The sequence below is a fragment of the Stegostoma tigrinum genome, chromosome 6, assembly GCF_030684315.1.
Source record: "Stegostoma tigrinum isolate sSteTig4 chromosome 6, sSteTig4.hap1, whole genome shotgun sequence".
Lineage (NCBI taxonomy): Eukaryota > Metazoa > Chordata > Chondrichthyes > Orectolobiformes > Stegostomatidae > Stegostoma > Stegostoma tigrinum.
The window spans coordinates 16,109,388-16,123,684 of NC_081359.1; the positions used below are offsets into that span (position 1 = coordinate 16,109,388).

The 14,297-nt window shown below is 41.6% G+C and overlaps 2 protein-coding genes across 4 annotated transcripts in view; one reads left to right on the forward strand and one right to left on the reverse strand.

Annotated features, from left to right (window-relative positions):
* The window catches only part of fgf14 (fibroblast growth factor 14), a 510,221-nt gene extending 501,973 nt beyond the window's left edge, over positions 1 to 8,248 (forward strand). Inside the window, exon 6 of the mRNA XM_048532719.1 lies at positions 7,182 to 8,248. The gene's annotated coding sequence lies outside the window, so the exon portion shown is untranslated. The remainder of the gene's footprint in view (positions 1 to 7,181) is intronic.
* The window catches only part of itgbl1 (integrin, beta-like 1), a 182,720-nt gene that overhangs the window by 20,812 nt on the left and 147,611 nt on the right, over positions 1 to 14,297 (reverse strand). For 2 of the 3 annotated variants that reach the window (XM_059646457.1, XM_048532714.2), the window contains 2 exons: positions 8,240 to 8,356; positions 1,467 to 1,613 (listed from right to left, as the gene is read on the reverse strand). In XM_059646457.1, the coding sequence (XP_059502440.1) occupies positions 1,467 to 1,613; positions 8,240 to 8,356 (264 nt within the window). Of the gene's footprint in view, positions 1 to 1,420; positions 1,614 to 8,239; positions 8,357 to 14,297 lie in introns of all 3 variants that reach the window. The other variant, XM_048532715.2, reaches the window with a different exon arrangement.

Below are 14,297 nucleotides of genomic sequence, written 5' to 3' on the forward strand. Positions count from 1 at the left end.
GTGATTTTTGTAAATGATTTAAATGAAGGAGTGAAAGGGTGGATTAGTAAGTTCGCGGATGAAATGAAGGTGGGTCAAGTTGTGGACAGTGTGGAGAACTGTTCTAGATTACAAAGGAACACTGATAGGATGCAAAGCTGGGCTGAGAAGTGGCAGATGGAGTTTAACCCTGAAAAGTATGAGGTGATTCGTTTTGTAAGGACTAACTTGAAAGCAGGGTTAACAGAAAAATTCTTGGCAATATGGAGGAGCAGAGGAATCTTGCAGTTCATGTCCACAGTTCCCTGAAAGCTGCCACCCAGGTGGATAGAGTTGTTAAGAAAGCATATGGTATGTTAGCTTTCATTAATAGAGGGATTCAGTTCGAGAGCTGTGAAGTTATGCTCCAGCTATACTAAAGCCTGGTTCGGCCACATCTGGAGTGTTGTGTTCAGTTCTGGTTGTCTCAATACAGGAAAGATGTGGAAGCGTTGGAAAAGATGCAGAGGAGATTTACCAGGATGTTGTCTGGAATGGAGGGAAGGTCTTACGAGGAAAGGTCGACAGAGCTAGGGCTTTTCTCTTTAGAACAACAAATGATGAGAGTTGACTTGAGAGGACTGTACCAATTGATCACAGGTATAGATAGAGTAGACAGCCAGAGACTTTTTCCTAGGGTGGAGGTAGCTATCATGAGGGGGCACAGTTTTAAAGTGAGTGGTGGTATATATTAGGGGAGATACCAGAGGTAGGTTCTTTACTCAGAGAGTGGTAGGGGAGTGGAGTGCATTGCTGGAGAGTGTAGTGGAGTCAGCCTCATTGGGGCATTTAAGCCGCTATTAGATAGGCATATGGATGATAGATGAAGGTAGGGGTGGAGGTTAGATAGACCTTGGGTTTAGGGTAAAAATTCGGCACAACATCGTGGTCTGAAGGGCCTGTGCTGCGCTGTACTGTCCGATGTTCTATGTTAAAGGCCACTTCTATGGATTGGGCATATCCACAGAATGGAAGATGGTCAATGCCCCTCTAGATATTGAGGCAGATAGAGCTGCAGTAGCAGTGGGGCACCACTTTATGGATGCCAACAAGTGTGACAGGAAGGCCCAAAGTATCAAAACATTGCACGTGGAAATCACTGGCTGGAGAAAGGAAAAAATGTCAACACCTCTCCTGTTGGTTTGTACATGCTGTCATATACACAGCATGGCAACAGTTGCCAACATCAAAAGCAACAACCTACAACTATATTCGGCAGCTTCATTTGTGGCAAAACCTCTTCGGCCATCAGCATGGTGGCACCGCATGAAGCACCTCCAGCTAAATTTGCTGCATATTCATCGTCTCTCATGGATCAGTGGGACAACAACAACAGGGCTACTGCAGGCCAAATGGGCACTCCTTTGTGCCATGCCATTCAACATTAAAAATAAGAACTAACGTAAGAGATAAGTAACAATTTCAGGAGTCAGGTGGAGCGTCCCCACCCTTTCCGGAACATATTGTCCCATTGAATGATTCACACAGACTCCTGCTCCTCTCTTCCGGCATGTTGCAAGTCCTCGGATGCTGGCAGTACTTCCCAAACCAGTCGTCATTGCAGATACATCGACCACATGAGCAGATGCCATTGCCTGTTGTGTGAGTAAACACAGAATGACCAAGCATTAAATGCAAATTGTAGACATAGCTGTGCAAATTAATTTCAGACCAACATGCATCCATTAAAGACTAAACCATTGAATAATATTTGAAAAATTTCCAATTTCCATGAAGCTCTTCAAATTGGTTTCATTATTGACTTATGGATCATGAGGCACGTTTATAATCAGTGATTCTGTCTATCTGGGACCCTTTCATATTGTTTAATCAAAGTCTGAATGAAGCTTTGATAAATTCAGTCACCTCACTATTACTAGCTTTGGTTATTGATTACAGGTCTCTGCAGTTCAAAATGTCTGGACTTGTTCAATTACACTTTCACAATGCACGTAGTGACGAGGGAAACATGGGTGAAATATTATTCGTTACAAGATCAAATGTACCACAGATTAGTGATGCAGAGAACTTTAGTCTGAGCTGTAATTGGATCTGTTAAGCAATCAATGAAATGCTTTTCACGAGACAATGATCCTCTCACTTTACTGAGGTCGGATGCAAGGACCTGCAATTGATCAAAAAAAGCATTAAGTGTTTTTCAGCTTCAAATTGCTAAGTTGCTTCAAATAATTATTCAAAAATAAGTAAAATGAACAAAGAAGGCAATGAGTATTTTGCAATCAATCGTAAAATAATTTGGCACTGTGTTAGAAAAAAATTGCTCACTTAACAGCACGAGATACCTTCGTCCTCTCCTTAGGTCAATTTCGAAATTTTTCAAACCCTCTATAACTATATGATTTACTGTTGGCACCAATGGATTCTGCCAATATTACACCAAAGTAATTCATCTCTACTTCACTTCCTTCTAATCCTGGTTGGTCACTTCTGTGCAGGTTTTTCAAATGTCAGTCAATTAGTCCATCTTGCTTCAGGTGTCTGACAGTTATGGTACAGCATTTAATATTAATGTTGCAATATTATTATTTACAGAGAATAATGTTAGCCAGTTCTTCTGCCGGTCCTTCCATTTTGCATCCTCTGTAAATTTGAGGTCATCCGAAACTCTGTTGCCAGTAACATAACCTACGGCAAGTCCCATTCATCTTTCACCCCGTGCCCTGGACTTACATAGGATCCTAGCCAAGCAACATCCCAACTTTAAAATTCTGCTCAAATACCTCCATTACCTCACTGTAATCTCCTCGAGCCCTACAATCCTTTGCAACAACGGTGTTTCTCCAATTCAGGCCTCCTGCACTTCCAAATTTTTACCGGCTTCACCACTGGCCAGCACACTTTCAGTTGTCAAGGCTCTTAATTTCAAAATTTCCACTCTAAGCCTTCCACCTTTTTGATTATTCCTTCCTCCTTTGTAAAAGGTTTGTGAAACCTCTCTCCTTGACTAAGCGGACTCAGTGTCAAATTTTGTTTATCACTCACTCCTCTGAAGTGTTTTGGGATGTTTTACAAAATTAAAGGTGCTATATTAATAACATTTTGTTTTGTTTTGAGATGTGTTGCACTTAAGAGGGTAAACCAGTAAACCAATCCCACAAAAAATAAAATCAGAAAGAACAGCATCCGGACGCTGTAAATCAGAAGGAAAACGAGGAAGTTGCTGGAAAAGCTCAGCAGGTCTGGCAGCATCTGTGAAGAACAAGTTAGAGTTAAAGTTTCAGGACTGGTGACTCTTCCTCAGGACTGATACCACTATTGCTCCCAGAAAAGATCATAGATCAAGGGGCTCAGTTTTATCTTGAAGATGGAGGAATGGTAGTTACAGTGACAATTGTCAACGATGATGTGGAGGTGCCAGTGTTGGACTGGGGTGACAAAGTCAGATATCATACGATACTGGATTATAGTCCAACAGGTTTATTTGAAAATTCAGACTATAACCTGTTGTCGTGTGATTTCTGATAGTTGGCAATGATTTACTCCTGTACATTTCACCGACTTCTTCCCCACTATACCATCTAATTAAGGCCATCATGGCAACGGTGTACTGCAGGACCAAACATTCCCATGCAGAAACATTTTTATGTTTGCCTTTGTGAGAAACATCACCAGCTAGCATATTGGAAGAACACAGACAGATGAGAAATGGTGATGGGCAACATCAGGGGATTTAGGTCCAATTTAAGAGTTAACACCTGCAAGGTTAAGTTCTGGCTTTGCAACCCAGAGATGGAATGTCGTTCTTGACTTCATAGAATCATTTTAAGTTGACAAAGTAAGTATTTACTGGCAAAGTGATGAGCAGGCTTCACTGGAAACATCATGAAACTTTCTTAAACTGAAAGATATAGTTATGAGAGTGTTTCTTTGTTTTAAAATCTTGTACGCATACTTAGATGTGAACCCAGAGTAAGCATAACACGGTACAACATTGCATTTTCCCCTCCCCACCCTTGTCTGCTTTCCGGAGGGACCATTCTCTCCGCGACTCCCTTGTCCTCTCCACACTGCCCTCCAACCCCACCACACCCGACACCTTCCCCTGCAACCACAGGAAATGCTACACTTGCCCCCACACCTCCTCCCTCACCCCTATCCCAGGCCCCAAGATGACTTTCCACATCAAGCAGAGGTTCACCTGCACATCTGTCAATGTGGTCTACTGTTTCCTCTGTACCCATTGTGGCTTCCTCTACATTGGGGAAACCAAGCGAAGGCTTGGGGACCGCTTTGCAGAACACCTCCGCTCGGTTCGCAATAAACAACTGCACCTCCCAGTTGCGAACCATTTCAACTCCCCCTCCCATTCCTTAGACAACATGTCCATCATGGGTCTCCTGCAGTGCCACAACGATGCCACCCGAAGGCTGCAGGAACAGCAACTCATATTCCGCTTGGGAGCCCTGCAGCCCAATGGTATGAATGTGGATTTCACAAGCTTCAAAATCTCCCCTTCCCACACCACATCCCAAAACCAGCCCAGCTCGTCCCCGCCTCCCTGACCTGTTCTTCCTCTCACCTATCCCCTCCTCCCACCTCAAGCTGCACCTCCATTTCCTACCTACTAACCTTATCCCGTCCTCTTGACCTGTCCATCCTCCCTGGACTGTCGTATCTCCTCCCTACCTCCCCACCTACACTCACCTTTACTGGCTCCATCCTGGTCTCCCTGACTTGTTTGTCGTCTCTCCACCTACCTTCTCCTCTATTCAATTCGATCCACCTCCCCCACTCTCCCTATTTATTTCAGAACCCTCTTCCCCTCCCCCATTTCTGATTAAGGTCTAGGCCCAAAACGTCAGCTTTTCTGCTTCTAAGATGCTGCTTGGCCTGCTGTGTTCATCCTTTATTGTCACAGTACACATTGAGATTGCTTATGTTGCTAACATTGTGTTAGCTTTTTGTTCTGCAGGTTAGATTTGACATTGCTAATTGTTATTGTAGAGATAATTAACCTGCAGACCGATTTCTGACATGCTTAAACTCTGCGCATGATTGGCTGCACTGTATTCTGCTCTGAGCACTACACCTCGGCAAGGAGATGGTGGCTTTGGTGTGGGCTGCTGTGTCAGTTCAGGGCTGCAAGGGTTCAGGACTCATTGCAAAATACTTTAACATTTGAAAATGGAGTGACAGATATTTGTTCAGTAAAGGGCATTAAGATTTACAGAACCAAAGCAGGTAAGCAGGTAAGTGGAGTTCAGCTACAGATCAGTTATGATTTAACTTAAATGGTGGAACTGATTTAAAAGGATGATATAGCCTCTTTCTACTCTTATGTTCCTTTCTATACTCGTTTTTATCAATTGTGAATTCTTCACCACGTCACTCAAAGATTTTAAAATGAGTAATGGACCCAAAGGTCAAAATGACATCCTTCTGTTCCTGGTGAATTTATTTCAGAGAACTGTGTACAAATATAATACTTTACAATGGCAAATCTAACCTACAAAATTAAAAACTAATACAAACTTAATGACATAAGCAATTTAAGCGCTTCTATCATAAAAGTGTTGGCATGATGTTTTATTGTGGATGATAAATTCTCAGAATCTTTAGAATTCTTAGCATCTTAGCAATGACTTGGACGAGGGAATTGAAGGATGGGTCAGCAAGTTTGCAGACGACACAAAGGTCGGAGGTGTCGTTGACAGTGTAGAGGGCTGTTGTAGGCTGCAGCGGGACATTGACAGGATGCAGAGATGGGCTGAGAGGTGGCAGATGGAGTTCAACCTGGATAAATGCGAGGTGATGCATTTTGGAAGGTCGAATTTGAAAGCTGAGTACAGGATTAAGGATAGGATTCTTGGCAGCGTGGAGGAACAGAGGGATCTTGGTGTGCAGATACATAGATCCCTTAAAATGGCCACCCAAGTGGACAGGGTTGTTAAGAAAGCATATGGTGTTTTGGCTTTCATTAACAGGGGGATTGAGTTTAAGAGTCGTGAGATCTTGTTGCAGCTCTATAAAACTTTGGTTAGACCGCACTTGGAATACTGCGTCCAGTTCTGGGCGCCCTATTATAGGAAAGATGTGGATGCTTTGGAGAGGGTTCAGAGGAGGTTTACCAGGATGCTGCCTGGACTGGAGGGCTTATCTTATGAAGAGAGGTTGACTGAGCTCGGTCTCTTTTCATTGGAGAAAAGGAGGAGGAGAGGGGACCTAATTGAGGTATACAAGATAATGAGAGGCATAGATAGAGTCGATAGCCAGAGACTATTTCCCAGGGCAGAAATGGCTAGCACGAGGGGTCATAGTTTTAAGCTGGTTGGTGGAAAGTATAGAGGGGATGTCAGAGGCAGGTTCTTTACGCAGAGAGTTGTGAGAGCATGGAATGCGTTGCCAGCAGCAGTTGTGGAAGCAAGGTCATTGGGGTCATTTAAGAGACTGCTGGACATGCATATGGTCACAGAAATTTGAGGGTGCATCCATGAGGATCAATGGTCGGCACAACATTGTGGGCTGAAGGGCCTGTTCTGTGCTGTACTGTTCTATGTTCTATGTTCTATGTTCTATCCTGAAAGTGTGGGAACAGGCCATTGTGCCCAATGAGTCCACACTGACCCTCCGAAGCACATCCCACACAGATCCACCCCTATTCCTGTAGCCTGCATTTCCCACCAATAAACCATCTAACATACACATCCCTGAATACTGTGGGTAATTTAGCACGGCAAATCCACCTAACTTGAACATCTTTGGGCTGTGGGAGGAAACTGGAACATCTGATAAAAACCAATGCAGGCTCAGGGAGAATGTGCAAACTCTAAGAATGAGGGTGTGAAAATTGCATGTAGAAGCATTGAAATAATTACTGTATTGCAATGTTGGGAATGTGCTTGGGTCTGTGAAGTTTGCAGAAATAACTGATATAACCAGCTTGGGCTTGTCTTTTAATAACTTTCCATTTATTTGTCTGTGTAACATTGAAATGGAAAGAAGCACAAAGTGTTTGATTTCACCTCTCCTTCGAATCATGGTTTATTTGGAGATCTGATTAATCAAATTACTTTGTTATAATAGAGTTTACAACTCTCAGTTGCCATAAGTTATGAAGACGAGATGAATGAAGTTGGTTTTTGGTGTCGCTTTTTAACTATCAGCATCAATTGAAATTAATTCTTCATTGTTTCCATCTCTAGGTTTATCGGAGCAGGTTAAACTGTTCCCATGTTGTTTCTGTTAAAGACAAAGCAATCGCTGTCTTCTTGGAAAGTCAACACGTCCAATGTTCCCTCCAAGCCACTGAATATCCTGTTCTAACTATATTGCTGTCAATGGATCAAAACTTTGGATCTTTCTCCTGACCAGCACTGCGGTATGCCAAAATCAAAGTACTTCACAGACCTAGAAGTTTCCGCATCATAATCTTCTCGGGGGTGATGAAGAAGAAAAGAGGAAGGCCTTGCATTTAAATAACATTTTACACACTAGCAGATGTCTTAAAGTGCTTATAACCAGTAAAACGTTTTTGAAAGCAGTCAGAATTGCAGCAGATATTTAAACACAAACAGCAATATGATAATTACAACATTTGGACGGGTACGTGAATAGGAAGGGGTTAGAGGGCTATGGGACAAATGCTAGCAAATAGGCCTGGATTAATTTAGGATATCTGGTTGGCATGGGCGAGTTGGACTGAAGGGTCTGGTTCTATGCTTTACAACTCTATGACTCGATGACAATGACAAGATAACCTATTTTGTTGACCAAGTATTGACCAAGCGACCAGGGATGGCTTCTCTATTTTTCTTCAAAAAGCTGACATGGGATCTTTTACAGATACCCAGTCAATCAGGTGGGGCCTCAGTTTAAAGCCTAATCAGAAGCTTGGCACATGCAACGGTGTAACACTTCCCCCGTCCTGAGGTGGAGTGTCTTTTGTGCCGAAGCCCAGGAGAAGGACTTGAACTTGAGGTGAGTGTGTTATCAACTCAAACGCTGCTATCAAATCAGGGAACTTTGAAATGGATAACAGATGGTGGTCTTCAAAGCAATTCCCATACCCTCAAAAGGAATATCAAAAAATAAATGTACAAGATGCATCTTTGGCAGAATCACCGGAGGTTTCTATGACGGTTAAGACACAGGGATGAGTAATTTGCTGCAAATTGATGTTGTGAACAATTCAGGGAATGAAGGGGATTTTTCTGCTAAGCTACAATATCTAGTTTTCTTCTAGAAATAAAAAACCACTTACCACCACAGATGGCTCCTTCACTGTCCTCACACTGTCGGTCATCACATTCACAGTTTTTCCCATAGATACGCCTGTCTCCTGGTGGGAAACAAGTGCACTGACCACACTGGCATTTTCCTAAATAGAACAAGTCAGTGGGTTAAACTCCTTGGCAACACATAAACATGAATGATTTTTACAAAAAAGCACTAATTAAGGAGCATTCACTCAGATTTTGCTGGGCTTTTCCATTATTGAGTTAGAAATCCTCCCTCAAACCATGGTGATTGCCTGTGAGCACCACACGTAATGGATGATTTATTGGCCAGTGACATCACAGAAACTGCACTTCATTCTCAACCTCCCTTGAGTTTCAGGAAAAAGGCTGTGTTTGCATAAAGACTACCTATTAAACTCACCACTGAGGGTTTGGGCTGGTAGTTAGCAATATCGGGAAAGCACTCCTTACAATGGCATGTCTCCAGTCCAGAAAAACAAACGATCAAAAATTATAGAATCTCATTCCTTTGGGCTGTAAATCATTGCTTGAAATTTTAATAATGCTTTATTTTCTCTCTTAATGCAATTATTCTTTATTTTCCTAACTGTCTTTGATTTGAGTCAAATTCACTTGATGTCCCTATCCATCATCATTATCTATTCCCCAAAGCTTGATACTCTGGTAGTCTGAGAGATAATAGGAACTGCCGATGCTGGAGAATCTGAGATAACAAATTGCAGTGCTGGATGAACACAGCAGGCCAAGCAGCATCTTAGGAGCACAAAAGCTGATGTTTTGGGCCTAGACCTTTCCCGAAACGTCAGCTTTTGTGCTCCTAAGATGCTGCTTGGCCTGCTGTGTTCAGCCAGCTCCACACTTTGTTTACTCTGGTAGACTGTTTGTCTCATTGTTCTCGGGAGTTCCAAATACTCTATTACCTCTGTTGGACTGGCACCAGCTCAGTCATCCAGCTAACCCAACAGGGAATTCAAGAGAAATATTTTTGCCTAAATGTGAGAATGTGGACCTTGCAAGTTGTTGGTGTATCCTGCAAGGCAAGTCTGAGTTGCCAGAATGCACTGTTGGCGCATTGTAGAAATGCCAGGATGGTCATGGCAGGTTGTCAATGCATTCGGCTGGTGCCCATGGATCCTGTTGCCCAATGTCCAATATGGCAAACGTTCAGAGCCAATTCCACCCGATACCCATTCTGGTTTCATTGTCAAGTTTTCCCAAAGTCTCTCGAGTTTGGTAAGATAGGAGTTTCAGTACAACGGATGCACATTGTTGGCATTGACAAAATGTTTACAAGTGATCATGAGTGTCATTGGGCACGTTGCCGCTACCAGACAAGAATCCCAGCCACACCACTTGTTAAAGTATAACAGACTCAGATGTTGAGATGGGCCTAGCCACACTTATTTCCTGAACCAGACACGTATCTCATCATAGCCCACGTCACTCAGCCTCCTGTAAGATTCCACCTGCAGAATGGTGAGAACAATATGTAGATGCACAATGACACTCAACAGATACATGAGGGGGAAAGTATTGGAAAGATAGGTGGATAAAGTAAGTTGAGATAAAGACTCATATGAAGTGTTTGGCACAGGCTTGGAGGGCCAAAGGGCCTGTTTCTATGCTGAAATTTTCTTTGTTCTTTAATTTTCTTCGAAGCACAGCCTCTGACAATGGAAATGGCTCTCTCTGATGTCAACATTTACTGTAAAGCTATGAAATAAATTTGAATGATTGATAATAACAACAACTCGCATTTAAATAATACTGTTTTTTAAAAAAAAGACCTGCATTTATGTAGATCTTTTCATGAATCAGCGCATGCCAAAGATCAACAGCCAATGAAATATATTTCTAGTTTAGTTGCTAATGTAATGTTGGGATTGCAAAAACCAATCTGAATGCAACAGATTTCTACAAACAGCAATGTGATAATGACCAGATAATTTGCTTTTTGGTGATGGCTCATTGAGGAGTAGTTATTGACTACGACACCAGAAAAAGTCCTCTATTCTTCTTCAAACAGCGTCAAGGAACTTTTACAATCACCTGAGGTGGCAGATGGGGTCTTGGTTTTACAAGTCATCCAAACCATCAACCCTACCTTGCAAGCATGAGCCTAGAAGGCATGTCAAAATCTTGGGCCCCAAGACTTGAAGCAAAAACCTTCTGACTCCGAACTGAGAGTGCTACACAGTGAACCATGGCACTTGGCCACTGACACTTACTTGTAGCAAATAGTCCCAAAGCTTAATCAAACATCACACTGAATAAGGAGTTATGGGGCAGACTGCTACAAGTTCCGTCAACAAATAAGTTTCAAGACTCATTTGAAAGGTGGAGAGACATGTAAATAGCTGGGGAGATTCCTGAAGAGAATGTGCACACCCAGGCAGCTGAAGGCATGATTGACGCTGGTGGAGCGATGAGAGTTAGGCTTGCAGTTCCCTTTAAAATGGAATTATTTACATTTAGTTTGAAAGTCTCAGGTTTGCAATACAAGAAGTGATATAGCAGGTGTTTACTTGAACTGGAAACAGGGTGAATTGTTCCAATCAGTCAAGGAAGCAGTGGTGAAGAAATGATCTATGCTGTGACCTTGCAACTGTCCTTGGACACTGACATCAATAAAACCCTTCAAAGATAGAATCCTTGATGTGTTGCCTTTGATGTTGAAAGTGAAGCCTGGCTCTCTCTCACTCCCATTTCTTAACACCAGCAAAAACTTGCAGTGAACCTGAGACAAATGTATAATTCCAATGATTTCCCTAGTGCATTGATTCTCTATTAAATCAGTCACCTCACTTATCACAATACCTGTGAGAATGTAATAGCAATATTCGAAATTCACAAGATGCCGTAAATAAGGAGAAATGTTTCCCACTGGCAGGACAGTCAATAATCAGAAGAGACCAATTTAAGGTAACAGATGAAAGAACCAGAGGAGAGATGAAGAGGGTATTTTTGAGGCCAATGAATAGTTGTGATAAGGAATGTACTGCGAAAACACATAGTGGAGGCAGATTCAAGAGCAACTTTCAAACTTGGATTGGAGAGTTCCTTAAAAAGGAAAATAAATTTCAATTCATGGAAAACAGCCGAGGGAGTGGGACTAATTGGATAAACTCTTTCAAAGAGCTGGTGCTGGCACAATGGGCTGAATGGCTTTGTTCAGCACTGCTGCATTATCTGAAAACCTCACTACAGAAATGCAAGTTGATGTAGCCTTTATATTTACCATCGCTTTGTGAAAGAACTGATGATGTGAACTCAGTGGATAAGACAGAAAGAGTATCAAGCCTGAAGCATTAAGAATGTTTTAATTTGATTCTCACTGATATGTTTCCATTAATCAGTTAAATCTTCATTTGTAAGGATGCAAAATGCTCCATTACCTGTTTCTACTGTCTGGTAGCCTCATAGAAACTTGGGTAAATCATACTGCCCCAAATCTGATCCCCATACCTGATCTTCTACATCAACTACACTTCCACTCACTCTCCCTAAATTCCTTAGTCCCTCAGTTCCCTACATTAATTGACCTTGGTCTTGAATATACTCCTGACTGGACATCTCCTGACATCCTTTGTTCTGTGTTTTAGATTCTTCAGCTCAGCCTCTTGACACCTACATTGTGAATTCCTCTCAGTGTATTAAAAGCTGAAAAAAAAACTGCTGGTGCCATAAACAGGAACAAAAACAGAAATTGCTGGAAAAGCTCAGCAGATCTGGCAGCATCTGTGAAGAGAAATCAGAGTTCACACTTCAGGTTGAGTGACCCTTCCTCAGAACAGTTGAAGGTTAGGAAAATGTTGGTTTCTATGCAGAAGATAGGGTTGGGGCGGAGGTGGATTAAGGAGTAAACGACAAATGGGGATAGAGCCTAAAGAGAGAGAAGAATAGTTGGGCAGACAAAGGAAATCCAGTGAGGATGTTGAATATCTATTAATGTGGACTGTTAGTGGCTAACAATGGGTTGTGTGTAATAGCAGACTATGTGATAACAAAGCCTGGTGTGTGGGAGTTGGGGTAAGGACTTGGAAGAGCTCCAGCCCTAAAGTTGTTGAACTCACTACTGTGTCCAGAAGGCTGCAGGGACCCAAGTGGAAAACGTGGTGTGTATTATTCAATGAGATCACTTATTATTCTTTCTCCCAAATCATGAACGGAACCTGTTCAACATTACTGCTTATAAGTTAAACAGCAATCAATTTCAAGCAAAGGATATAACGCCACATGTTTCTTCAGTAAATTACTTTGCAAACCTTCAGCTTGACTATAATTTTTACCCTGGAACTAGGTAGGAATGTGAGCTAACAAAAAACGAAACATGGTCTCTGTGACCTCAGCAACAGGGCCAACACATTGTCTGCTTGATGATTAAGATTAAGGACTTGAGAATAAAAGGAAAGGAAATCCGGTAAATTGGAATTGAGAAAGAGGGGGAAAGAAAAATAGAGTATCAAAACATGAACATTTGTAAAAGTTTAACATAAGATTTTAAGAATCTTGATCAATTACCTGTAGGACTGAGATTCCAATGTTTAAATTGTTCCCTTTCTGAGATAGACATTGCTGAGTATTGGGTTGACACTTATCAAGATGTACATCAGGGTCCTTATGCTGGTAATTACCAGCCCTAAACTTCTGTAGTGAATTTGATGGTTAGCAATGAGCAAATCTATCAAGTTCTTATAAGTAATGGGGAGTTTGAAAGCATAATGCTGTTGGGATAAAGTAAACAACAGGACAGCATAAATCACCCAGAAAGATCTGGAGACACCATCTCATGGTGTTTCACTTTATGCTTTGAACTTGCTAAACAATTTAGGCATTAGTAAGAGTGAGTCTTATTAGCATACTGTTATTATTATAAAATTATTTGGTCTATCATTTAACTTATAGAATATATGCAAATAATCATTATCAGTGTTATTTGCCAACTGAAAACAAGCAAACAGGTCTGGGCAAAAGTGATCAAAAAGGTCAGTAGATACGATATCAAATGTTTGCACAGTTTTGAGAATGTCCTCCTAACTATTCTGCTTCTCTGTAAAGAAATTAATAGCTTTACTAAGATAATCAGCACACACTGATTAAATTCAGCAATTTGGGCATGAATATTGATGCTACAGAAAACAAGTCATTTTCAGACTCTAACAGAAGGCAGTAAATGGCCTAATACAGTGATCAGAACCGCACATAAAATTCAACCTCTGGTCTAACCAATATGTGATACAGTTCCAGCATTACATCTTTGTTTTTTATATTCTATACCTCATCCAATAAAGAAAACATATTGCCTTTAAAACTAAAATTCTTTCAAGGAGCTAAGACAGGGATGATTGGTCGGCTCGCCTCCTTCTGTGCTGTGAGATTCTGAAAACATCCCAGTGCGAGTCATTTTCCATAGCTTCTGGTTCATACAGGTTGACAACTGCAGTTCCCTCAAGAGTTAAGGATGTGTTCTGAAGGTAATTGGGCCCCTCATGTCTCAGCTGCTTTCGTGCATTTTTCTGGTTTCATCATCTTCAGTCAGTTGATTGTGAACCAATTTTAATGACATACCTTGCAATAGAAAGCAAGACAGAAATCCACAGGGAAATTTGATTTGAAGATTAATTTACTGAAAAATGCCAACAGCTTTGGGAAGCTTTAATCACCAGAATGTTAACTATATTCATTACCTGAAACAGATTGTCACTCTTCACAAACATTCTCTCACTCACATTGATCTGAGGCCATGGTTCATGTCTATATTACAACAGATGTATTTTAACAGGCGCTTAAGCTTTCATCCAGGTGCCTAATTATCATCAGGTAAATAAGAAAATAATATTTTGGCTTAATTTTCACTGCACAATGACCATCAGAATCTCTGCGGGGTAAGGGTCCTTAGCTCAACTTGGCTGTTGAAGAAGGCCAAAAGCTTATGCCATTAATTCCTCGGGATTGAGTCTCTTACATTGCAGCTTTCTGACAGCACTAACCCTCCAATAGAGTGGCATGAGCTTATTACTGACTATCCAACAGTGCAGCACTCCTTCGGCACTGACCTTC